This window comes from Aptenodytes patagonicus, chromosome 5 (genome assembly GCF_965638725.1).
Source record: "Aptenodytes patagonicus chromosome 5, bAptPat1.pri.cur, whole genome shotgun sequence".
Classification (NCBI taxonomy): Eukaryota; Metazoa; Chordata; class Aves; order Sphenisciformes; family Spheniscidae; genus Aptenodytes; species Aptenodytes patagonicus.
Window position 1 is genome coordinate 23,288,152 of NC_134953.1, and position 26,709 is coordinate 23,314,860.

Below are 26,709 nucleotides of genomic sequence, written 5' to 3' on the forward strand. Positions count from 1 at the left end.
CGAGCTGTGCACAAGGGCATATCTAAATAAAATGCATAGGAAATAGCATCACGCAAATATGATCTACATTTTTTCTTGATCAAAGAGGCTGAGGAAAAAAAAATTAAAAAGTAAAATCCTTATGCAATGAGATTTAAAAGAAAACTTTGGAGGCTGACAAGATGCATCTGGCACAACTTCAAAGTCCATCAAAGTACATATAATCAATGTTTGTCAATAGCAGTTTTGCATCCTTTAATTTATCTTTCATGGATATAAAGCATGATGTTATTAGGATCCAGTCCATACCTTAATTCTGTTTGAGATTTGATGAATCAGGGCTCTATTAAAATTCAGTGCAAATCAGCTTACTCAAGGACACATTACATAAAGTCGTGCGTTATCTAACTCCTTTTATCTTATCTTGCTGTCTTTCTAACCAGTTAAAGAATCTGGTATCTCTTAAACTTGTATGTGTGACCACCAACATTCTAAATCTCAAACATGTTTTGCTTGTAGGCACCTGATTAGATTATGCTCGTGTGGCATGATTAGCATACCTAAATTCTTTGTGTATTTTTTGACGTATGATATCTCCTTTAGAATGTTGAGGCTCCAAAGTGAGGAATCATCAGAAATAAGGTTCCCTGACATCCAAATTTCAGCACTTGTCACAGAGCCTGTAATCAAGTGCTCACATCTTATCTTTTTCACCAGAAAATCCCATTCAGGATGGGAAATGATGAGGCCTTGTGATCTCACTGTTTTCTTCCTTATATTTCATCATGTGGACACCCCACCCCTCAATTTTATTTACTGTACACTATTCAGGTCCTCCTGAGCAACCAACCATATTAATTTTCCTCCTGGTGTTGTGTAATGTGCTCGGCACTATCCTATTTAACTGTTTTATAACGATAGAGAAAACATATTGCTAGGGACTTTAGGCTGTGATCTGAAAACACTGTATTTCTATCACCCTCTTCCTTCTTCCTACTCAGGCTCTAAACTATCTGGGAGAAAGAATACGTCTTTTCACTTGTTTTCATAACATGTAGCACAAACAAGATCTGATCAGTAAAAGTTTGTCAGCATTTCCGCAATAGAGGGTTGTTTATTCTTGCAATAATATCATGATTTCCTCAGTTGCTACTGTTGTTACAAATGTTTCAGCTTCTGGAGACTGGGGGTTACTCAAGAATTTCAATTTTTATTAAAAAAAGGATTCCAGGTTCCCACATTTTTGGACAAATGCTTGAGAACATGAACCTTGATGTTTGAAATCTAGACAATAATAAAAAACACATGTTGATGTTTTTAAAAATCTTTCATTTTCTAACTAGATCTCCACTATTTTTTCAGGTGGAAGGGAGAGAAATAAGTCTGATTCACACTTTTTGTCAACTGACAATAATAGTCGAAAAATAATTCTAATACGAGGAAAACACTTTGTTTCATTGTTAATTTATACTATTCCCACCTTTGATACTTACTGATTGGAAACATTTACCAGTGGTCAATGCAATGATTATCTGGACAGGATGCACTTATTTGATCAGGGCAATCTGTTGAACATTAAACAATATTTGAAGCATGGTTAATTATTTGCACTGAATTAGCTCACCCTCAAATGATTGCAGCTTGTCTGAAAAAACGTAGGCAAGAAGAAAAATCTAATTTCAAGAAAAAACGAGCATAAGGATGGTTAACGGTATTTTGACCCTTCAGGTTCTTCCACTGGTCATTCTCCTAGGGAACACCCATTTGTGTGTGAGTATGTTTTTATATTACTTTTCTTGCCACGTGCCAGTTCTGCTCCTTGCTGAGCCCTTCCCAGGCAGCTGGAGCATTTAGCTGAGTATCCACATTTCAGGACAGTGAGGTGCCCAAGTAAATGCTGCATAAGAGGGAAGCTCCATGGTTTTTTGGAGCAGATGTCTACAGTGACAAGGAATGGCCCGTCTGGGTGCTCTCGGTGGCCACCCTGCTCCCTGGGGTGTGCGGTGGGGAGTGCAGTCGTTCCCCCAGCCCTGGGTGCTGAGCGATGCTCCAAACCACTGGGCTGCAGCATGGTCTGCTCACCAGCACGCTGAAGAGACTAGATATCAAGACTAAACAGGTCAGGGGTATGCGCTGGGTTGGCAGTTTTGCAAGCTCTTTCGTCAAAGGTAAAATTTACCCCGGCCATATGTTTTGGATGGCTGAATTATCATTGCTGCTAACGTGGAAGGAAGGTTAACGGCAAAATGTTCAGTACAGCTAGAGATGGCCAGAGCCCTGCTCCGGCAGAGCTTGATATACTTTCCCAAATCTATTCATCTCTTCTTTAAAGAAGACTGAAAGAATGACTTGTAGTCAAAGCAAAGTTAAAAGTCAGTTTTAAAAACATTTCTTTTGTTCCTCCAAGCACTGCAATCAAGTAGATTTTCTTATGAAGGAATTTGAGGTTCCTTCAAATCTCTACTTTCTTAATGATGGTTCCTATGCGTGCAGGTTCATATTTACTGAAATGCGTTACAAAATTTCAGATGTTGACATGTTTAAATTGAGTCCTTTAGAAAAAATATATAGTAAGGCGTTTTAAGGGGTTATAGATCTTTTTGAAGAGCTCCGTGAATTTACGATCAGTGATTTTTACAACACAATAGGGTATTTATTAATTAGTGTATCATCGGGACTGTCTATCCACTGACAACAGTGGATACGGCATACTTGATCCACCGGTACATGTGGCAGCTTACTGGGGGGATCAGTTCTAGGGTAGTTCAACGCCAGTTTTACAGACATTGAGGGAACCCAATCTAATATAAATAAGCTCATAATGAGTTGATTGTGTTAATTTACACTCAGTGAGGAAGATGTAGGCGCATTCTTAGACAACACAAAGTCTTGCACAGATTTTTCTTAGCTAGTCCTGTTAGATTCATTCATTAGCTTTGACAATCCTAATCTGACTTTGCTTTAAATATTGCTATGGAAAATGTAGTGTATATCTCCCCCCGCCCCTGAAAATTCATTAACATTTCTAAAATGCAAAAGCAATTCTGCTGTCACTGAAAAGCAGCACGACAGAATATTCAGCAGGCTAGTTTTTAATAAAACATGTTTTTTCTTCATAATTAATATAACAAGGTTTTTTGGCTTAGCACTTGGCATGGATCCCAGAAAAAAAAGAGGGGAATGAGTCGCCATGATGTGACCATTGCATGACAAACGTGTTATGAGAGGACATTTTTGCCTTAATGATTTGTTCCAAAGAAAAAGTTACACTGAAATACTTTGAATGAAAAAAGAATAGACTTTGCACTTTGCTGAAACTGTGGAAAACATCCTTAAATTCCTATTTCCACCCTTTCCCAGAGCTATCTATCTTCATCACTCTCATTTTTATTCAAATCCGGTTTTAGGAGTTTTTGTAAGTATCACTGATTAATAAGTGTTATTGGTGAAATATAGCAGAAGTCAAATGCAGATTTAGGCAGCAGCTCGTATTAAGTCAGTCAAAAGAGAACAGGAAAGCACTCGGCCATTCATGGATCTGGCGGGTTTGGAGCAGGATGCTAAGGCAAAAATTTCCATTCAATTTTTCATATTACCTGAAGAGAAACTGATTTCACCTGCATGAATCCAAACTATTTCCATAAAAGGCAGGAAGCTGCATGATGGGTGCAAGTGAGAACAAAATTTGGTCCTTTATTTTAGCATATATGATGCAACTGCACCAAAGATTATCTTCAGACATGACAGGTCTTCTCAAGTTGGGTTTGTTTTTTTTTTTTTTATTTTAATTACAGTAGGTCCTCATTGATACACACATCAGCATTGTATGAACAGGAGCTTTTGGAGAAATCAATATGCTTTTCCTCAGCAAGATACTGTAGTAGAAATGTGCCTGCCATAAGGTGTTGTATTGTTAAGTATTCCTTACTTTGCCAAAAAGAAATCCAAAGAGCTCTGCTGCAGCAGGTTTTATCGACATTCAGACACAGCAACTAAGCTGCCTATCCTCCCTGACTTGGTCTTGTATTCAAGCAACTTTTCTGAAATACACATAGATTTAAATGGTATGCTTAAACATTGTGCTGAGTTGGGCTAAAGAAATCTGCAAGAGGACGAGACCAATTTGGGTCCCACAGCACTCTGGTGATGGAGCTGCTCATACACCAACCTGCAGCTCCCATTTAACAACACTCTAAAGTGCTTCAGCACATGCTTGCAGGAAAAAAAAGGTGATTTTTAAATCAGCAGATGTTCAGATCAGGCTTTTTTCCTTGTATCAGTGTTCCCTCCAAACTCAGCACCCCTGGCAGCAGAGAGGAAGAAATGCAGGAGTCAGAGAAGCAGAGGTGTGTCTTCACTGAATATTTTGGAACTTCAAAAAATTGATGTGTGTTTAGTTGTGATAGAAAGTGTTTTGAAGTCACTAGCCATGCCCAGTCCAATAACCAAGTGCACTTAGTAGCAGAAAGGGAAGGATTAAAGTCTCACATTAAGATCAAACAATTGCAAAGAAAACTTACATCAGTGCCTATCTCCTGGCTGGCCCCCAGCGGATAGGAAGCTGTTACCAGCAGTACAGGTCTTTCCTTGCCTCAGGTGCTTGGAGACCAACATTTCAGGGTGTCCCAAAGTGAAGTCTGTCTGACATCTTTTTCTATCCACCGACGGATCTATTCCTGTGTTAAACTCCCACTTCTGCTCCCCTCACCTCTCTCCAATGCCGCACCACTCACGTGAGGGCTTCATGCTCCATTGCGTCGCGAACCGATCACTGCAAAGAGAGGTGAATGCTGTCAAGCCCATCTCAATTGGTGGCCCATCAGGTGTATTAATGCCCTTCTGCAGTGCTCGCCTAAATTTGCCTGATGCAGCAGGAAAGCAACAAAGCCTTGGGAGCGCCCCCAGCTAATTGTGCACCGTGCTCTCAGAGAGGGAAGTGTTCCTCGCTGACCCCTGAAGGCAATCAGCTTATGCCCTGAAGCGTGCAGGTTGATATCCCTTGTAACTAAAAGGACTTAATGACTTTGCATAAGCTTTAAGTCTAGCAGTATAACCTGCATTCCCGGCACCGGCTGCAAAAGCGTTTGATAGTGCAGCACACTTGTGTTAGTGTGACAAGGCTGGCTCCTGCAGTCCCCATGAAACAGATTTTGTAGCTTCCCCTTGCTGTGGCATCCAAGGCTGACCCCGTTTTCCACCTGGGAGCACAAGCACACCTCATCCACCAGTGAGCAACTTTAAAAACAGCCAGCTGCTACCAGGCCATCTCTCACAGTGCAAAGATTAACTTGGAAACTTTGATCTCTTGGAAAACAGGAGCAGGTAACTCCTGTGCAGAGAACCAAACCGTTTTCAGCAGCACCTCCAGGGGCTGTTGCTTTTTTCCTGGATCCCCGTGGTTTTTGTATCAGGTGCTACCATGGGAAAGGTTCACAACTGAATAATCAGCCAAATAAAGGCTTTAAATGTAAACTTCTCTGGGTACCCAGGGACCAGTCGATAAGGAACATGCCATTTACTCTGAAGCACACATTGCTGTTCAGTGTGGAGGCAGATGTCTTGCTAGCAGAGAGGTGAAGAACTCTGAGGTTTTGGTGGAATCCTTTCAGAGAATGGTTTCCCAGGCTAAAAATACAACATGTTGCATGTGTGCTCCAGATGATAATATGCCCTGCTTTCATTATACTGCAGCCATGGCCTTGGCTGAGAAATACAATGTCATTGCTGGAAAAGCCACTTTCCCTTGAAGTTCAAAGACTGTCACTACCCAAGATGGTTGCAGGCAAAAATCTGGCCGATTGTAAGAGCATCAGAACTGTCGATTCCCTCCTCCTTTGGCAAGAAGCCCAGACAAAGGTTCCCACTGAGAGCTGTCAGCGGGATCAAGGGGTTCACTACGAAAAGGCAGTAGTTGTGTCTGCCCTCATGGCTTCTTCATGCCTTATGTCAGTCATGGATGGAAGTTGATCAAATATCCATCCTCGTTCTCCAGTTCATCCCCATCCGACCTCCTTCTCGGCTGCAAAGCTGTGACTGCACAGAAGAACAAATGAAAGGGGTAATACTTGTTTTTCTGCCATGGAGGCCACTTCGCGGCAAGTTGCAGGAGAATTTGCACAACTTTTAGTGCAATTAAGTGAATAGGCCAATTCCTACCAATGCAGTCTAATGTTTGCACTCCTGTAGTGCTTTGTTGCAAAGTGTGTGTATGTGTAGAGGTAGTTTGCATCCCTCTTGCTAGGCTGTCACATCAGCTTGAGTAGCTACAGTTTTCTCTGGAATTACTTCTGGTTTGCACACATGTAAATTCACAGCCTAACCCTGGGTTGTCGCCTTTGTGCTGCCTGTTTCTCCACCTGCTTTTGTGTTTTAATTATTCATTTTGATTGTAATAAGGGGTAGCAAAGGTACCTGAGACACAATAAACAGTTCAACTGCAGAATGCCCTTGGCAGCTGTAAATAATTTCCCTTGAATTTGGGGCTTTAGTCAGGAAGAATCGCCAGAGATTAACTGGACGTTTTTGTCTGAGAAAGAGCTGTAGCAGTCTGTCCTGAGACCAAGAAAGCTCATGGTTCTGGCATTACTGTTTGAAATCTATTACATTTCATTAGACTCTCTTTCTTGAGGAGCTGAAATGGAAAAATGGAGAGTATCATGTATCTGCAGTGTTTAACCTTGGTACAAAGCCTAATTAGCAAAGTTTTGACGGTTCTTTGGAGGAAGAGCTTTGGTGAAGTGCTAATCATTACAATGATGATGACAACAAAGGTCAGGTGAAATTAGGATATTTTGAATTTCAGCCATTTTTCCACCATTTTTTCTAGGAGCCCTATAAAGGTAATCGGCTCCACACTCAACAATGCACCGGTACCCATATAAAATATCTCTCCCAGATTTTTTTTTTTTTTGCAGGGTTTCTTTTTTATGAGCCTAAAGTAATAAAATTTAAAATTGCTCTCCGCAAATTCTTCCAGCTTCGTCCCCCGTCTCTGCGGACCTGCTATGAACAGGATCCAGCGATTTTATTCCCTCTTGAGAGAGCGCACGAAGTATCGGTGTCGAGCTGCAGCAAGGAGACTGACTGGTGAAACCAGCCCCACAGCCTAATCTCTTCTCTCCCCCCCGTAATTCCTTTTGTTTGAATCCTGCTCCTGGTTGGGCTCTGTATTGCACCTCGTCGGAAGGACAAGATCCTCCTCTGCTGGCCATGAGCAAATACGGCACTGCAGGCAGGAGGCCCTGCCTTCACTGCCCCTGCCTGTACCCCCTCCTGCAGCCCCCATCCTGCAGCCCCCCCACCCTGCAGCCCCTAACCTGTGCCCCCCTTCTAACAGCTTCCTTCTGCATCCCACATCCCACATCTTGCATCCTACATCCCACATCCTGCATCCCACAGCCCCTCATGGCACGGAGGAAAGGGCGAGCTCAAGCGGGCAGGAGGGAAGGAGGCGAGTGCTTCTCCCTCCACTGCTGCACACCATCACTCCCTTCATGCAGGGAGTCAAAAGGCTAAAACTTGGCCCTGTGCTGGCTAACGGGGGTGAAAATGCTTCAAAACCAGTGTGGTCTGGCGAGTGGTCCAGTGGACCTTAGAAGGGAGGAGAAAAGTCTCGATGCTGTGAGGTCAGCTCTGCCTGGGTTTTTGTCCCCTGTGGCTCCGCAGCTGCAGCTTGTGACAGGCGCATGAGGGGAAAAAAATTCCAGGACAAAACGGGACACCGGAGCCTTACGGTAAAGACTGCGTTTAACTCTTGGACTCTCCATGCCGGGGCTCCAGGAGCTTTTGTTCCCAGTAACATTTGTACTGTGGCAGCAGGTAGAGGCTTTCATCCAAAATCAGGAATCAAAATTTGGGACTCAGCCACCCCAGAGTACAAGCCACTGCCTGCTCTGAAGGATGTTACTGGAAACCTGCACATTTTATAGAGCACCAGTTTATTGCAAGAGACAGTTTAGGGTATCTGTTCTTTCACAGTCAGCTCTGTGCATGGAGGAGTGCTTGGACGGGAGGGGTAGGTATGTGACCTGGAAAAGAAAGTAGAGTAGCAAAGTGCTAGGTCTCTCATCTTCTTTTCTTGGTGTGTGAGCCATCCCCTTGGGCATTGTGAGACTATCAATCATCTCTGCTCTACAGCTGGGGGAAACTGAGGCACAGAAGAGCATGATGCAGTCACGTCCTGCACCTCACTCAGCCTGGGCTGAAACCCTCTGGCATTCCAGTGTGGTGCAAAGAGCTGCCCCGAATGCAGGGGCAGCCTCGCTGAGTCAAAACCTTCTGCCTCCAAACCCTTTCCAACCCCATCAGGCAAACAGCACAACAGGGCACCGCAGAGAGCTGGGGAAGGAGACGAAATGTTTCTTGCTTCATCCTGCTCCCGTTGCTGCTTCCTTGTTCTTTTTGTTTCACCTGTTCCTTCAGAAGAAAGGAGTACACTTGCAGGGTTTGTTTTGGTCTGTGTTTATGGATGAATGCTACCACTAATTGCAAATGGAGCAATTAGACCTTTTCCTGCTACAGTCTCCATTGCATCCAGGGTCTGGCAAAGGATCTGACGAACCCTGTACCTGCACTCGAGAAACATACACACCAAGGGTAGAGCTTTTACAACCTTCTCATTTACTGTCATCTCTGCTCTCATTCAGGAGGGGCAATTGTGTGAGCGTGTGTGTCCTTCCAGCTGCAAAGGATTTAGTTATGTATGTGTGTGGCTCACTTAAGTGCACCTGGAAAGGGGCTCCACTGAGCAGTTCAGGGGACATCGCTCTCATTAAAGTCAGTGGGAAAGGGAGCGCTGGAGTGTCTGTTCTCCCTGGCTCAAACACAAGAGGGACGCAAATGTGCCTGAAGCAAAAACTCATTTATATATTCCAGATAATATTCGCAAATGTGAATTCTGAGCTTTTTTTGTCCTGTTTCTTATTCATTGCTTCTGATTCATCCGTTCTTAGTCACAACCAGTGTTAGCTGAGTATGTCTTTCTTCTATATACCATTTCTATATATAATGCACAACTAAACAGGGCGTATATTTACAGTTAATTGTAGCAATGCATACGTGCACATAGTAATCATATGTTAGAGTGTGTGTATGTATACTGTCTTGATTATGAGTGTTAAATTGTTTGGAAATACGTTTTCTTCTGGCAAATCATGGGAGGGGTGAAGAATAACAGCTCCAAATCTCCTTCTTTACACCCACTGTTAGCACACGTATTCTCGTCACAGGCAGGTAATCCTGTCTGCAGCTGGGATTTAGAGCAAGAGGGAAAGCGAGCTGAAATCTTCACACAGGGGATGCGTCCCGGTGTGGAGTCAGTGCATCTCCCTTCAGACAAGCCTCACTCACACTCTTCAAAGGCTGAGAGCTGTTTTCCTTCTTCTTCTGTTCCCTTTTGTCGCTTGCCCTTGATCATGAGCCGAACAGGAACAGCTGGAGCCCCACGTCGGAGGTCGGACACATGGCATTTCCTCACGGGAAGTGCCAGAAATGTTCTCCTCCATCCAAAGGCTGTTGACAGCCTTCCAGCTCAGAGGTCCAGATCCCACTGGCTGCACCAGGTGCAGGCTCCCAGGCCGTGCCACGCTGCCCAAACTCCGGTCTGCCCTGCCCGAGCACATCCCAGCCTCCTGCTTTGGCAGCCGGCTGGAGCGTGGCCTCTGTCCGTATCTCAGAGGAGTTAGACAAATAGTCAGTGCGCAGTCACTTAATAAGCAAAGAGGCAATTTAACTTTTTTCCCAAAGCACACCAGCCCAGTGACTTGGGCTGGATGCTCAGAAAAGCCAGAGCTCCCACGTGGGTTGTTGGGAACAGTGGGAGTTTTAAGACATTTTGTTAGACATTTTGAAAAAGCTCTTAAAATCCAGCCCAGTTAGCTCCAAAGTGGGTAACGAGCTTATCTGGATGTCCAGCACTGGGGGCAAACAGAAACTTTGTGCCGTAAGCCAAGCTCCGTGCTAGCTTTTGTTTTTCCAGAAACTGACTCTCTGCCCTTTTTTATCTATTGCAGGCTTCCCATTTCTTCTTCCTGGCCGACCTGCTGAATGGTAAGTGGTTTCCATTCCTTCATTTTGACTTCTGCATACAAAACTGAGAGGCTGGTGACCTGGTCCATCAAGAGCCTTCGCTAGTGCCCAGCGCTGGGTTTTACTAACTTCATGCACAGCTTTGCTGAGCTTAAAATAAGGCCTGTGATCAAGTAGAAAGTCTGTTTGACTTTGGACAAGTAATATGGTACGCACTTTCAGACCTCCACATGTGCTCTGTGTCAGTGCAGGAGACAACACTTCATCGGGTGCCAGCCAGGAGCATGTCGGGCACACTGGAGCCCAAAACAGAGGCACAGCAGCTGTACCAATTTGAAGCTGATCATGGGGTACTCCTAGACTGCACCTGCAATTCACAGCTCTTTCCCAAGCCAGGACTTTCTGCTACTCTGTGGCCTCGTGTGCTCAACACAACTTTGGGGACCCATGGGTGACACAGTGGGTCATGGGCTGGAGAAGAAGTCATGGTGCTGGGCTGCAAACCTCACAGAACGATAAGCAAAGAGTCTATCTGTGCGTGCAAATTGAAGGTCAAATAAATGAAGGCTAACTTTCCCTTGCAGCATACAACTAACTGTGGAACTTATTTCTGCAAGGTTTTGTCCAAAGTGCAAGAAAGTTCAAAAAGTGTTTATAAGCTCATGCAAGTAAAAATTGTTGAAAGTTATGTAGCATAAAGATGTTAATAAGAGAAAAGCTGTGATGAATGTGGTGTGAGGATCTGTAGATATTGTGTGAGGATTTTTACATCCTTTTACAGCCTACTTGGTCCACGTAGAGGATTATGGTTTTATTGCTAAGTTTAGTATTTTTGTGGGTAAGCCCTGCTCCTCCTTTTCTTGATTTCAGTGGCTCTTAGGTCTGAGTTTATAACTTATAGCTAATAAAGTATTAAATTAATTTTGCTCCTTTTCCTGCAAAAAAAAGAGTGTGGTTTTTACTATGCACTCATTATTCAGCCACATTCCTATTCGTTCCAGTGGCATTTTGGCTTCCAGGTCAAACCTGCGAGTCCAGCAGCCTTGTAGCTCATACAGCACTGCTTCTTTACCCAAATCAATGTTGCTCTTCTAACACGATGTGTGTGGAAAACAAATTTCCAAATCATTCATGGATCTGAGCTCAGTATTTAGCTTCTGCAAGTATTTGACCACAGAGCCGTGCACCTGGCTTCAGGCTTTACACACAAGCCTTTTGTAAACCGGCTGATTTGCTTTTCAGTGGCGGAGCTTTCACAGTTTCTTAATTCATTCCCTCTCCCTATGCTTTATGGTCCTTACCTCTGTCCCTCCACTGTCCCTGCAATCTCCCGCTCCCTATCCTCCTGCGAGTCCCCGCTCCTTCAGCCGTCATCGGCCACCTTCACCCAGTGCCCATCCCTCTAAGGAAAAGGCACTGCAAAACTGCTTTTAAGTAACAGCCACAAAGCTATTTGAAAGGCTTGCTGCTCTCAATTCTTTTGCAATTTCTTTCTGAAGCCGCAGATACTCCCAGCCACAGCCCACGTGGAAAGGAGGAAATACCCTGAGGTCTCATCTCTGCAGAATTAAATGGGGGGCATCTCATTATTTAAAATACAGTCAGGTTGTCAGCCTCATAAAAATAACACTACATTATTCTCAGAGCTGGAGACAAAAAGTATTTAGAAAGGTGGCAGGAAAGCTCATCCTGCTTAAATTAGGCCAGATTTCAGTCAATCCCCAGAGGTTCAGAGAGCTTGAATAAACGCTGGGTACTTTCTGGCACTCTTGATGCGTGTTGGCAATAGGCTTTAACTTTGCACATCACTCATCTTGACAACTGCAGTCCAACAAAGTTACCTCGCAATTCAGGTCACTCGATGGCATCCTAATGCATCACTTTCCCACTCAGAACATTAGTCATGACTTGATCCAGCGAAGGTTTTGAAAACAGTGTGACTGCCGGCATTGGGGTATCTGTTCTCTCCATAAGAGAGAGCCCGTGTAAGCTAATGAACAAGGGGATATTGATCAGAAATCCATCGCTTGATTGACAGGTCTTGGCAATGTGAAAAACTGCAGATGAAAGCTTGAACAGTTTAAAAGATCACCCAGACCTCAAAGCTGATTTGAAGCTTTAAAAGTCAATCTCTGCCTATCAATTATGGGGGGATTTTTTTGTACTACACAGAGGAAAGTTATTCTTTGAAAATTTGCATGCAGGATGTCTAATTTAATTTCATGTAATAGTCACATTTCAGTGACAAATGTCAGATCACTGCTTTTTTTAAGCATGTTAAGGTTTTCCAGCACTTACAAAGAATGAACACTCTGATTTAGTAATATGTTTAAATCAACCAGTGTATCAGACTTTGTGCATTAATTATGTGCTCAGATAAAAAAAACTGTTGTTTTTGCTTTACTAAACCTATGGCTTGTTATGAATAATTAAAAAAATGGAATGGGAGCACTTCTTAAATAAGAGATGTGGAAACCAAATAGTTATTTAGTGTCGAAGCAATGATAAATAAGAAGACATCTTTTAGTTTGATGTCATGTACCCAAGTCAGGGTTTTCTATTCTTTGTTTTTCACTGCTTTGTGTGGCTGGGGAGGACACGGAGTAGCTGGGAGATGGGAAGCATCACTCACCTGACCCATAGAAGCTATTTCTGTTACACAGTTTCATAAAGAGGGATGTAAATGGAGAAAGCAGGGAAGCTGGTGATTTCTCGGATCGGCTGCACTCTCACGTCACTTTGGCTGGTCTCCCGACCAGGCAGCTCAGTGCCTTGACTCCCACTATTCACACGGGGGGCCAGCGTACCCAAAAGGGTTTGCTGATGTTTTCCGAGCCCTTTCTGCATGTGCCCTTAACTCAACGGCTTGGTCATAAAGTCCCACTTAATGGCAATTGCCAGCCCATGGGGGGTTGCTCGGTGCTGCCCACTCAACTTCAGCTCTGGCCACCTGAAAGTGCCCTCCTCGAGGGCTGCTGGGTGCCAACCTGGCCTCAGGTGTGTATTAGCCTGTCCCAAAACTGCCCGGGGTCATCTGCCCCATCAGTGCAAACAGGGGTTTGTGCTCCTCCACCTCGCAGAGCTGCTAGAAGCAGACGTCTTGCAAAACTTGAATTGCATCTTGGCCAACTTGGGTTTTACTGCAGAGATGCACTTAAAATAGTCCACAATAGGTCAACAAGTAATTTCATAAGTGTTGTTAATAAACGATTAATCCATTGCTAAGAAATGATGCCAATGTAACAAACTGAAGTGACAGTATCATCATTTCTTAACACCATACTTACACTGAGCAGTTGGTTTAAAAATCATGGTAGATGCTTCTACAATGGCTTAGCTATTTGTGCTCATTTGGAGCACTTGTTTTCCCTCTGTCAACTCAAGAGAGCCCTCACCAGCCTCTCTAAAGCATGCTGGGCGTGTTTGCAGTCTGCTTTTGGCAGCCGTAACTCCCCTGTTCATCCTTCATAAATTTTAACAGGTGTATCTTTTCTATACAAAGGGCTACCTTTCAGAATACTTCTTTAAAGCATCTGTGGAATAAAAGCCAACATTCCCCACTAAGATTTTGAAAATAAACAGGGGAAACAAAATCAGACTCCTTCAGACAATTCCCTCAAACTCAAGTCCGCTTGCAAAATCTCCCCTCCGACAAAGTGAGCTTGCAGGCTGCATTTCAGGCAAAACCCTCTTTTTGTTTTCCTTTCTTAACTACATCACATTAAATTTAATTTTGTTCACTGTAGACAATGTCCTTATCTTCCAGTGAGATCCTTCTGTTCCTCAGCAAGGCACACACTTCTGCAACACTTGCACACTGTCGAGACTTAGCTCCTGTGGAAATAATGAGCTGAGGAAAAGGAGTCTTGACTTGACATGGCAATAAATGAGGTGAAACTTTCCTCTTTTTTTTTTTTTTTTGGTGAGAAACGAGAGTTGGCATGTAGGAAAAAAAAAGAAGAAAAAAAGACAGTTCTATTTTAATATGAAATATAAAACACCCATTGTACAAAAGTGGAATTTCTTTTTTTTTTCCCAGAAGCAAAGAAAGAATAAAGATAAAGGCTGCAAGTGAATGAATGAGGAGAGAAAACTAAGATAATGCAGTCGATAATCAGTTCAAGGCAGAGCATTATCCATGGGGCCATCGGTCCGGCCCTAGGGGAGAGCTTTTTAAAATGTCTCTGTACGAAGCTTAGCTTTGCTCATTACCATAGCTTGTCTTTGAAACACCGGAGTGCCTTCCACCGGCAGCAGCCATACCTGTGCAAGGAGCTGCCAGCCTGCTTTAATCAACCGGCCCCCCCAAACGCAAGCAGGCAAAGCTGCAGGTCCCGCCGGCAACAGGCTCCCAGGGATGATGCTGGCTGCTGGGAGGCTGCAGGCTCCGCTGAGACAAGGATGGGCTTTTCAGCACGTGTCTGCTGTGCCAGGCCCTCGCTCCTCGAAAGGGGTTTTGTGGACAGGGAGCCACATAAGTGTGCAGGTGCCTCGGGCCATCGCTCCCCTCCGATTTCCCTCCAAATGGGTTTCTGTGTCCCCACACACAGCAGGCACCTGTGCAACAGTGAAGGTCTTGCCTCACGCTGCAGCAGTGGTGATGCTGGTGATCCAAGCAGCTGGAGAAAGAAAACCCCTTCTTGTAGGAATCCAGATCTCCTTTTCTCACTGTGCTGGCAACAGCCATCAGCATCTCCCCTGGCTGTGGTGCTGCACAGGGGGCTCATGCCCATGCCTGCAAAGCCCCCCCACCTGCGTCCCCTCCAGGGCATCCCAGCTGCCACCGCAGGAGCCGGCTAAGCAGCCAGAGCCCCAGCGCCCTCCAGGAGCAGCAGCAAGGGCAGAGCTGGGGCCAGCGGTGCTCAGGGGTGGCCATGCCAGGCGCTGGGTGAGCTCTGCCCACACCAAGGAAGACCTGAACGGCACCTTTGGTCCTCAGGATGATGCAATCTCTAGACCCACTGGCATCCCAAATGAGCTGAAGGAGAAAAGGACTGTCCATCCCAGGGAATAAATTCTTACATACCTTCTCTGCTTCTAGAAGTTTTAATTCCTCTCTTCTTCTACCCTCTTCTCACCCCTCCCTGCAGACGAGGCTGACAACTATGAGTACTACGATGAGTACACACAACCGGAGCAGGATCCCTTCCTCCAGCAGCAGCCCTCAGAGGACCCTGACTGGTTTGAGGCATATTTTGGCTACAGCGATACCAGAAAAGGTACCTCTGAGGGGTGGGCAGGTAGGCAAGGAAGGGGTAAAATCCCAACCCTGTGCTTGCAGTGTGAGTGTGGCAGGCCTCGGCTGCCAGCCTGCTCTCAAAATGCCTGCATCAAAGGGATGAGTTAGGAGGATTGTTTGCAGTGTTCTCCTTTGTATTTCTCTTGTAAGGAGCCTGTGTTTTATCTCTGGGTTTCACAGGATGGGTTCTGATCATGCAGAACACTTCTGATTGCTACTACAAAAAAGCACAGGCTTATTTGTCTATAGACACTGTAAGATGTAATTGCTGTTTTCATGGGATATATGTTCTGTATTTATGCTGGGAACCAAATGCAGAGCAGGTTTCCTTTTTTTTTTCTTTTTTCTCAGTTGCAGAGTTTTTCTTTTCTTTTCTTTTTCTGTTTTGCCAAACTTCTGGAGATCAGGAAAGAATCCTTGAGATTGCTCAGGGAACACAAGAGGACAGACAGGGAAGTTGCCTGTAACATCCCCTGGGTTATCCCCTGCTACAAAGAAAGCAGAGCTGGTATGCGGCTGTCCCCAACACCAATTGCTCCTGGCAGCCTGGACTGGAGTGGAGACGTTGAGCGTGGTGTAAGGAGCAGCACTCAGGTGACTCTCATCTGGTGCCTGCTCCCTTGCAGCAATAGCCACCCAGGGGTATTATATAGTATAATGGTGGTGGATGGCTTTTCCAGGGGAGATTTAGTGCCACGTTGCAACCAGGGCAATGCCAAATCCAGACCCCTCCACACTAAGTGTATGAAAGCAGATGCCCAGGGCCAGCTCTGGCTCTTAAGGCACCTGCTTCTGCTCCTGCCATAGAGGCAAATCTGGCCCTGAGCAAAGGAAGGGACTTGCCCCGTTACAGCTCCATCATAGACATGGCAAAGGGAGCTGAGGAGCTCCAGACCCAAAGCCATGAGCTGTTATAGCTTGCAATAGGCTCTGCAGCAATTCATAGCTGCTCCTGCAGCTGATAAGCTGATGCATAAATGCGGTACCTGTTACACAGGATGCTCTGGCCAGGAAGGCAGCCTTCTGCAGCCAGAAAATGTGAGAATAAAAAGCAAGTGATGGAGGTGGAGAAGCTGAAAGTTAAACTAAAAGATCTCCATCCTTACCCTAGCAGACCCATGCTCCTCCAACCCCTGCAAGAACAACGGTAGGTGTGAAAACAGAGGAAGAACCTTCAGCTGTCTCTGCCCCAAGCCATATGCTGGGACTACGTGCGAGAAAGGTAATTGCTCTTCTGCTAACTTACACTCCTTATTTTGGCAACTAATGTTATTGTTACAGCTCTCTCAATAGAATTAGGGCATTATAAACACACTGTTTGCTGAGGTGAGGGTTTTGACAGCCCACCGCAGTCATGTTCATAGGTCTCATGCTTAGCTCCTTGTCCAGACCAAAGTCTGTCTAAAGTGGTATCCAGTAAAATAAGCTTTAGGTGTGCAGAAAGCACTCCTATATCCCCTGCCAGGTGGGCAATGGTGAGCTGCTCATCGGTCCTGCAGATTTTTTCCCATAGATAATGTGAACAAGAAGGGAAATCCCAAGTCCACACCAGACAGATGAAAGCCTCCTCAGAGCATCAGGGGAAAGCGTGTCTTCCCATGATCCTTGTGAGGGCACAGCTCTTGTGCACACACAAACGCTGATGGAGTACCTCGTGTCTCTTTTTTCCACAGTGAAGGACATGTGTTTGGAGAAGAGGTGCCGCGGGGGAGACTGCCTGATTACATTAACCCCACCTTATTTTCAGTGCAGCTGCAATCACCCCTACATGATGCCCAACTGCCAACAAGGTGAGCACAGCCCCATCAGAAAAGGCTTCCGCTTAGCGGGGCGCAGAGTGAATTGCGGTGGGGACAGCACAGCAAGGTCGCCTCAGCACAGACAGTCAGCAGTGGGACATCACATGCAGCCCACCACAGAGGGTGGTCCTGCCGCAGTCATTCAGCCTGAGTCTGCTATGGCTCCCACCCGTGGGGCTGGTCAGTGATGAGTCATGCTTGATTTACAGGGTGGTGGTTCACTCACTGGTGACACCCCCAGTGATAAGTGTTTTTCAAGAATTCGTAAGGACTTGAAGCCAACAGGCTAAGTGGGAGCTCTCCCCAGTTTCCATCGGGCATGCAAGTGGCTGTATCGTGTTCAAGCAGAGTGACAAGGCTGTTCTGTGTTTTCCATGTTGCCAGCATCTTCACCGTGCAGACCAAACCCGTGCAAAAATGGAGGTATCTGCATACGGCACAGAATCAGATCAAAATTCACCTGCAAGTGCCCCGAACCTTTCAGAGGGAGATTCTGTGAGATCGGTATGTCACAGCTCCAGGGGAGAGGGTAGGGGTGAAGCCTCCAGACAGCCAAGGGCTGGCTTCACCCTGCAGTCAGACTTATTGATGCTGTCATCGCACCAAGTACCTGACTGCACCCGGGGCACTGGCCTGCTCAGGGAGAGTGTCAGAGGAAGAGGCTGACTTCTGCAGCCATCATCAGCAAAGGGCCTCAAAACAGTTCCCATAATGAAGTTTTCTAAGTGTGTTTCTGCAAGGTCCCACTGTTATATAATGAGCGAGCACACATTTCCCAGAGGTTGCACATGTCCCATGGAGAAGAAACGTCGGACTTTCCTTAAACAGCCGAAAGCTGATGTAGTGAAGATTCATGTCCAGTTGCCTGTGACTCCCCAGGCTGGGGGGACAGCCACTGACACACAGATGGGTGGCCAAGGGCATGGGATTACCTCAGCCTGCATGGAGAGCCTTCTGCCTCTGCAGCACCACCATGAGCACCACACCCCACACGTGTTTCCAAGGAGAAGGATTTGTTTCTTTCTCTTTTAAAAGTTGATTGTACTTCAAACTCCATGTACCACTACCTGCTCCATATTGCAGGTGACTTTTCCTCCACCTCACCTACAGGTTAGGTTCACAACCCCACAACCTTCCTTTTGGCACATCCATTGCCCTAGCATGATAGCAGCTCTGTGCCCACTTCTGTCTAATCCTGCCAATACCATTTCTTGCTCAGAACTGATGAAGAGATTCTGCTTTGGCATTAAGACACCTCTTAGCTGCTAGGTCTTTACCCTGCAAAGAGGTTTCAGGCATTTGAAGTCAATCAAGCTTCAAGCTGGACAGATGTTGGGACATTACTCTTATTTCTGGCCTATGTAGGATAAGGGATATCACTGCATGACCCAGTAGGTCCTTCTGATCCTCCATAAAATGAACGTAGGGCAAGGAAGAGGAACCACTTTGGGCAAGGAACAACACAAAAGTCATTTTCATATCAGCATTGTCTTCCTACAGGACTGGATGATTGTTATGAAGAGGCCTCCTCTATGTACAGAGGAAGAGTGAACCAAGCAGTGAATGGCAAGACCTGCCTGCACTGGAATTCCCATATTCTCTTGGACTACCCTATTAATGCCTTTATGGAGGATGCTGACTCTTATGGCATTGGTGAACATAACTTCTGCAGGTAATATTTTGAAGAAGGAACTGTAAAGGTCTATATCAAAGAGAGCACTGAGGACAAACTGCTCATGAATTTGGCAAACTGATGGTGTTAAGATCTCGCATCTTTCTAGACACTGCCTGTCTATAAAATACCAGGATGTTAGAGGTGCTTTCCCTAAGTCACTGTGCTGATGTAAGGCTTCCAGAAGCAGCCCTCATTTCCCCGAATCAGTCCCTCATTTTTCTTAGGGTTAAGATAGGTATGGGGATAGTAAAATGGCAGAAGTCCCACTCCCTCATCTCAGGCGTCTTCTTTGTCAAATCTTATGAAAGAGTATCTTTGGAAGTTTGGCTGTCATATGGGAGCATGAGGCTGCTCCCCTAAGCATCCTCAGCTCCTTCGCTGGTTTCGTGGAGATTTCCCCATTCCCATTGGCTGATGCTCTCAACTGTTCCCTTCAGGAATCCCGATGAGGATGAAAAACCCTGGTGCTACACTGGAAAAAATCACAAAGTGGAATGGGACTTCTGTGACATTTCACCCTGCTCAGGAACAGGTAAAGAATTAGAAGTGAGCTGTTTGGCAGCGTGTAGATGGTCCAGAGCAGCAGGTGACCCCCTGTTACTTAACTCCTCTGGTCTGATATTACCTCTGCATTATACGTCTGCTGTCTCTTCTAATGCAGCTGAAGAGAGCCCATGGCCAACAGACAGCCCAACAGACCCACCTGGATCAAATGAAATATTCAAAACATGTGGACAACCAGAAATTCAAAGGACACTCAAGAGGATCTATGGTGGAGCTAAGACTACAGCTGGCAAACATCCCTGGATGGCATCTCTGCAGATAAAGGCTTCAAAAAGGAGCAGACATTTCTGTGGTGGAGTGTTAATTAAAGCATGCTGGGTTCTTACTGCTGGGCACTGCATTGAGTATGTGCATGTCCTATGCCTAGGGTAGATAAACGTATAAAAATCAGGATGGTTATTAAAGACAGTTTGGAATCCAAATTATTTGCAATCCAAATGATTGCTGGGAATCAAATTGAAAGGAAAACATACATGTGAAAAAATGAACACGTACATGAAAATATACATGTACTTAAAATTGGTGCTTGCTGGAATAACAAATTAAACTTATCCCCCACTCACCTAAAATAAGTTAAAATAGTTGTGTGAGAAGAAAAAAGGAGGAAAGTAACATAGTTTTGCAACGTATGAAAGAAGGACTCCATGAAAACCTCAGGGGATATTGGGATACCATAAGCAACATCATATATTGCATCATAATTAAGATCTCCACAACAGCCAAAATATTTCGCTTTCAATTGTTTATGTGCCAGCTAGCTTAGAATATGACATTTCCTTCAACATTTTTGTTGAACAGGTTGGAAACCACTATCCTTGGAAATTAGTAAATTACACACTGGAGATTATTCCAGCACAGATGATTCTAAGTATGCCCAGACAATGGCAAGCAATTGTACTCCCATGGCTCTGTGAGTTACCACTCATCGTCACAGCCACTGTAACAGACTGTGTGCACACTGCTACTCTGCCCCAAAATGCAAAGAAAAGAGTATTCATGCAGCTTTAAATCATTTTATTTCATCACTGCAACAAGTTAAGAGCATATGTATTGTCCAACACCACCACTTCCCTGACTAAGCCCTCCTATAACAATCTTAGGAAATCTGGCCATGCTCTACAACAGGAAGCAATATTTTGACTTCCAGATACTAAAGATGCAGATTTTCACCAACACTGATAGACAATGTCTGCATGTAATTTACTTTTTTTTTTGCAGCCAACCAGCAGAAAATCTCCAAGTAGCCCTTGGAAAGCAAGACCTCAAGAAGAGAGAGCGTCAAGAGCAAATATTTGATGTGGAGAAGATCATCGTACATTACAAATACAGACAGAAGGACGATGTCCCACACAATGATATTGGTAAATCCCTTTTATTGAATATTCATGTGGCTCACCTCCAACCTCAGTTGTTTGAAGCGCTTCTCTCCAACTAAAGTCAGTGTAAAATTCCCATTGAGATTATATTCTGGAAATAATTAGGCCAAATTGTGGTTTAGACCCATTTGAATCTTTGGGATGTGAATTGTGATGGGCAGGCAGAAGTCACTGGTGGGAGGAGGTAAAAAAATAGGGGCAGGTCCAGCATGTAGTGCAAGTAGCATGTCAGGTATATGCAGCTTTGTAGATGGTTGAGTCACAGACTGATAATGATGGTTAGGGATTAAAATTAGCTAAAAATACTTTTTGTTGTTGTTTATCTTCTCTCCAGCCCTACTTAAATTGAAGCCAGTTGATGGTCACTGTGCAGTGGAAACGAAATATGTGAAAACAGCATGTCTGCCTAATTTCTTCTTTCCTGTTGGGACTGACTGCTTCATTTCTGGATGGGGCATAACAGAGACAGGTATTTATGGGCTAGCTGGATTTTGGTGGGTACTTCCATGGCAAGGTGGGCTGGTACTTTCAGTAGCAATTGCCAGACCCAAATGTAGACCTAGGCACTTAGTGAAACCAAGACATGGAATTCAAAACTACGGACGGTAAAACCCTGCCCTGGAAATTACTCATTAGCAGAAATCTCCAACTGCTAGACCAACCAAACATTTCAGAGTTCTGAAAAAATCCCCGACGCATTTTTTTTGCTTATCACCTGACACACCATGTCATGGTTTCATCTGAAGCCAGCAATAGAAGCAAGAAGGTATCAAGAGAGAGGCTATTGTACAGTTTGTGTGTTTCAAGACAGGACCAAGAAAGATGGGAACTTTCACATGGTTTTCCAGCCCATTGGGTCAGATAAAGCTTTTCAGAAGCAGCATCTGGATCTTCAGATGCGCTGAAAAAATAAAAAAAATCCAAAGCTTTTCAAGTTCAACCAGCTCTATCCAAAACCTTTCTTGCCCGCGGTAAATCCTAAGGGGAGAAATTACTATGCTTAAAAAAAGATAATGGCAATTTTCTGAAAAATGCATTTTCTCATGTTCTGATTGATGTGTTGCTGTAAAGCAACCACAGAAGGAAAATGTGTCACTGAGGCTGCAGTAGGTGTCCTAGTGCTTTGTGACTGATACAGCCTGATGCGATACATAGGACCAAATTCTCCCTTCTGATGTAATTCTCATTGAAGTCCACAAGAGACAAGCGTGTTCATTTGATCAGAATGCACCAACAGAATTTAATGGACATTTTTTAAAAGTTCCAAATAAAAAGTCTCTCTTAAAAAGGGTGCGGGGAAAATTTTTTTTTCCCCAACAAAGAATATCAAGTACCCTGTACGTGTTCAAACTAGATGGCTCCTTCTTTGAGCAGAGCTATTATTAGCATTTCAGGAAATCACTGCAGAAATGGAATATTTCCTGAAACTCAAGCAGAACCAAACTTATAAACCACCTTTAATTATCTACAGATGCAGTGCTTTGAAACTCTGGCTATTGCCTTTAGATGTCAAGTTATGTCTTTAGATTCGCTATAACTAATCATTGCCCTTAAATATTGTATGATTTTCAGTTTTCAACTGTTTCATTAGCCTGCGTGTTAAAACATCTAATGGCACCAGTCTGAGAAGTGCTGAGCAGCTCCAAGTCCCATTGGGACCCACGGGAGCTGCAGACAACCAGCACCTTTGAAAAGCTGGATTACATGGGTAGAGCTGACTGGACCCAAATTCTGAATACCTGACTTTGCTTTTGTTCAGGCAACAACTCAGTGTCCTGAGTGAAGCTTCCGGGCTCCAACTCTAACCCTTATCATTTCAGATGATAGATACTTCGTTTCTTCCCAGGCTAGCCCATGCATCCCCCCTGCTCTTCCCCTTTCCTATCCAAATGGCAAGCAAGCTCCTATTTTGAACAAAGACAACATGTAACAGGATTGGGAGGAAGGTGACGCCATTTTTTTGGTGCACATCCTGTAGATGAAGTATCCCGTCAGCTGTTAGATGCCAATGTCAAGCTGATTTCGCAAAGGAAATGCAATGCACCCAGATCATACGATCACATACTGGATGAAAGCATGTTTTGTGCAGGAAATCTTCAGAGACCCAGAGCCGATTCTTGTCAGGTCTGTTGCTTTTTCTGTATTTGAACACTAATTTTTTGTGTAAATAGTCAGGCTGTGCAGAGTAATAGCTTTGGCAGGGTGCTGCATATGTATCTTTTTCTCCCATCAGTGTATTTCAACAGCCATCGTCTTTCTTCAGTACAGTTTGAGATGTATATCCCTAGAGCTAATGTTGTCACTGTCAGCCACAGGCAGATCTATGGAAGCTAGAGACTAGCCTGGGAAGTTTGGCTTCTGAGACAGTTTGTCATAATAACCTGAAAACTTGCCTTTTTTCTCTCAATTTTATTATGGCCTCTGCTATGAGCACCAATTCTAATCTGATTTTCACTATCAGAGCTAAGACTTGCAGGGAAAGTCAGGACTGATATTTCTTTTCATTACAGCTAGTACAAATGTGAAGCAGGTTCATATTTATACTGTTGTAAGATAGGGCAGAGTTTGAACAATGCTTCCTGAGGTGCAAACTACCACTGCAAGCATACTTTGCAATAGAAATCACCAATAAAACAAAAAATGAGACCAACCAGCTCAGAATAAAGTTATTTTGAGGGGTGTGGGAGAGATCAAGTGCTTTCATTTATGCCAAGGATCACATCTTTACTTTTCTGAGCTCAGGCTCTGAATGCCTGGTAATTTCATGCCTGGGAAATTTCATGTGACCTTGTCAGATATATGTCACAGACTTGAACAAACAAAAACTTACATCCAAAAAGTTTGGTATCATTTGACCTGGTTCCAGAACTGCAAGTCTATTCAGGAACTGAGCAGCATCTGATGATACATCCCATAGGAAAAAAACATCATTACAGCTTCAAAGTCTTACAATGGGAGAGGAGCATTCTTATTTTGGTTAACATTTTGCTTCATGTTTTGAACATGTGTGCTTTTTCTCATCAGGGAGACTCCGGAGGCCCACTAACTTGTGTAGAAAATGGCTCCTACTATGTATATGGCCTTGTGAGCTGGGGTGATGGGTGTGGGTTAAAAAACAAGCCAGGAGTTTATACCCAGGTGACAACATTTCTCAGTTGGATTAAATCCAAAATTCGGTCTGAGTCAAGGTCACTTCATTAGGAGACAGCTTTGGAATGACAAATGGTAAGCTTGAGATATTTACTTATTTTTATCATTTCCCCAAATGCCTTCTCTTCAACCAAAAACGTTATTGATATTTCCTCATGGCCTACATGGGGCATCCTTCATCACCATCTTGAAAATAGCCTTAGAGTATTTGCTAGAACGTCAGTGACAGTTTTCCTGTTGGGGTCTTTGAAATAAGCCCACATTTTGTAGGCAAAACAGATCAGAAAGCAAAGCAACTCCAGTTCTGCCCCAAATCAATCAGAACCACACTTGCCAATATTTCCAGTTTTGCTTTTCAAGCCCTGAAAATTCTGCAGGTTCAGCTGCTGCCACCCTTTCCCTCTTACCTTCATGCCCCTGGCTAAGGTGTGTTTTTTCTGCACTCATCGGACCCTGACACCTCAAAGCTATTGGTGTGCGCTCCTAAAGCCAGTGCCGTTTTTCACATACATAAAAATCATCATGTACCTATGTTTTCAAGACTGCGGCCATTGGAATTATCTGAGGAGGGAGGATCAGGCAGGAGAATTATTTTTAAAAGCACATCTGTAGGGCAAATAACCACAAATTCCATCAGTGATGCATTCCAGATTGAAAAAGCAAAAAAAATCACTATTAGAATTAGCCACTTTATTCCTGATTAAAGGATAATTACTTATTATGCTCCAGATCTACAATAGTATATATGGGCTTAACTTCAATTCATACCAGTGAGATGTAGGGGATATTAAATACCATTTAAAAAACGGGTCTAAAGCTATTGGATAATTCTTGGGTTTTCACAAGTTTTGCAAGTCAAATTGTATATTTTTTCCCAATGATTCTGCAACCCTATACAGAAATTTGAAAAACAGGGGATTGGTATTAAATCAGGATATAAAGAATAGACATATTTGTGAAGAGTCAATTCGTTAAAATAGTAATGTCCTTTTCATCTGAATTCCAGGGTTTACAACCTCCTCTAAGCAGCTACCTAATCTATCAATAGCTACCCCTATTGCCATAATTTCTAACAAACTAATTCTGATTTTTTGCTTTGGAAGATTTGAAAAAGGCTGAAGAACTAATTGTGATCTGAATACATCCTGTTAATCAAGAACAAATTCTCTGATGTCTGCTAAAAGGCATGCCCTTGGTTAGTCAAAGATAACTTTGCTTCCACTGGCCTTTGTCTTGTTCATCTGTTAAACCACCTGAATCACGCTTTTGTATTCTCTTAGGTCAATGGTGCCAATAATCCAAGAACATAAAAATCTCCAAAGATTACAAGTGTGGAATAAGATTCATCCAATTTATTCATTACAAATTATTTTATATTCTACCCATCAGGTTCATTCATCTGTAGTACAAAGCTGAGCCTGCCAGTCACCTAGTACTAATTTCATTTACAGCTTTTAATAAATATCAGATTCTGTAATACATACAGTGATAAAATATCCACACAAAAATAGAAAGATGTTATAAATGCAATGTTTAGGTTGCTTTTTAAAACAAAAAGTTCTTAGATGCCATCTATTGTTCTTCCCAGAAAACTGGAAAAGCTACAGGATTTGCAGGAAAAGATGAAAATCTATTTGTGTTATGTCATGTTTTTGTTTACTTCTGATACAGCTGCATTTTCCTTCTCTTGACTTGCAGAATTTCTGAAGCATCAGGGTTGACTGTGACCTGCTGAGATCCTTCCATCTCCAACTGGTCCTGTTAAATCAAGCCCAACTAAATTGTGAGGACAGCCAGTGGACAGGAGAAGGTTTTAACAATTATGCTATAAAAATATTTGTATATTAAAAATTACCTCAAGTGGCAATCAAATGAGCAAAATCTGAATTACTGCTCTGCACTGAGCAAATCTCTACAATGGAAAAGTGCAAAAAACGGAGCCATTCGTGTAAGTTAGATACTACACATATCGAAGGACTGAATGTGCTCAAGTCCTAATTTCTAATCTGAGCCCTAAATAAAGAGCAAACCAGCAAGTTCCAGAGGGATTGCACACCTGTAGATTTCCCTGGGACCATCAGATCATTATCATATGTAGGACTTAAGAAGATACTGCCTGCATTCCTCAACCACAGTTATAATTTATTTCCTGAGTAACTTTTCAGACGGGAATGTGAATCATGGATATGTCCTGTTTCTCTTGGGCTGGCTTATTGTTTGACTTGTTGCCAAAGTTAAAACTTAAATGAAACAAGTATTTAAAGTGCAGAGCTTCTCTTTTATTGTAACTTAATGCTTCCTAACTGTAGGGTCTACAAACTCCCTGTACGGACTTTTGCTCTCTTCTGCTGGGACACCAGATTGGGAGTCATCCCTGTGGAGGCAGGGAGAAGGAAAACCTGGAAGATCCCAGCTTGTAATTTCTTGCATCTTGGGCTGGACAGAGATGGAGGAGGCTGGAGCACTCCCCCTTTGCAAAAAGCCTCCCGCAGTACTGGGGAGCCTCCCACAGCACACATTATACTGTTAGGAGTCTACACTGAGCCTGTCAATACAGTTGCCAGTGGAGATTACACAGCAACACAGATGTGTCTTGCTGAAATTAGGAAAAGAGAAGGCGAGTTGTACAGGGAGTCCCTGCCACCTCTACTTCTGCTTTCCATGGAGGTACCAGGACACTTAGGGATGTGACAACATCCACAAGTTAAGGGAAACACATCCTATAGGATAAGTAAATCCTATCCCGTGGCACTTCCTAGTCCCTACAGGAATTCCTCAGCCATGACAGTGCTGAATTCTCTTGAGAGGTTCCTTCAAATTAAGGTGTACACAAAGCCACAAAGCTTTGTGAGGGAAGTATATATATTCGGTTCAAATAATGGGGAGCACTGTAGACCTCAG

At 43.9% G+C, this 26,709-nt stretch overlaps 2 protein-coding genes across 10 annotated transcripts in view; one reads left to right on the forward strand and one right to left on the reverse strand.

Annotated features, from left to right (window-relative positions):
* The first annotated feature begins 1,626 nt into the window (after positions 1-1,626).
* Positions 1,627-26,076, forward strand: HABP2 (hyaluronan binding protein 2). Of its 3 annotated transcripts, none has more exons than XM_076339055.1 (14): positions 1,627-1,749; positions 9,990-10,026; positions 15,096-15,245; positions 16,356-16,466; positions 16,918-17,034; positions 17,428-17,547; positions 18,544-18,715; positions 19,156-19,250; positions 19,380-19,626; positions 20,501-20,643; positions 20,993-21,127; positions 22,637-22,782; positions 23,683-23,883; positions 25,507-26,076. In XM_076339055.1, the coding sequence occupies exons 1-13, from the start codon at positions 1,681-1,683 to the stop codon at positions 23,857-23,859; spliced, it is 1,719 nt and encodes a 572-aa protein (XP_076195170.1). In that variant the 5' UTR covers positions 1,627-1,680; the 3' UTR covers positions 23,860-23,883; positions 25,507-26,076. The 3 variants fall into 3 exon arrangements, with proteins under 3 accessions (XP_076195170.1, XP_076195171.1, XP_076195172.1); XM_076339056.1 differs by having other exon boundaries at positions 15,096-15,224; XM_076339057.1 differs by having other exon boundaries at positions 15,096-15,224; positions 16,359-16,466.
* The window catches only part of NRAP (nebulin related anchoring protein), a 54,091-nt gene continuing 52,527 nt past the window's right edge, over positions 25,146-26,709 (reverse strand). For all 7 annotated transcript variants that reach the window (XM_076339048.1, XM_076339053.1, XM_076339052.1 and 4 more), the window contains one exon: positions 25,146-25,566. In XM_076339048.1, the coding sequence (XP_076195163.1) occupies positions 25,465-25,566 (102 nt within the window). In that variant the 3' untranslated portion in view covers positions 25,146-25,464. The remainder of the gene's footprint in view (positions 25,567-26,709) is intronic.

What these genes read in the sequence shown, in the direction of transcription:
- HABP2 (XM_076339055.1), top strand. Translation starts at nt 1,681, where the DNA reads ATGGTTAACGGTATTTTGACCCTTCAGGTTCTTCCACTGGTCATTCTC. An exon ending in TAGGGAACACCCATTTGTGT is followed by an intron (nt 1,750 to 9,989) that starts GTGAGTATGTTT and finishes TATCTATTGCAG; the next exon opens with GCTTCCCATTTCTTCTTCCT. An exon ending in TTCACCCTGCTCAGGAACAG is followed by an intron (nt 19,251 to 19,379) that starts GTAAAGAATTAG and finishes CTTCTAATGCAG; the next exon opens with CTGAAGAGAGCCCATGGCCA.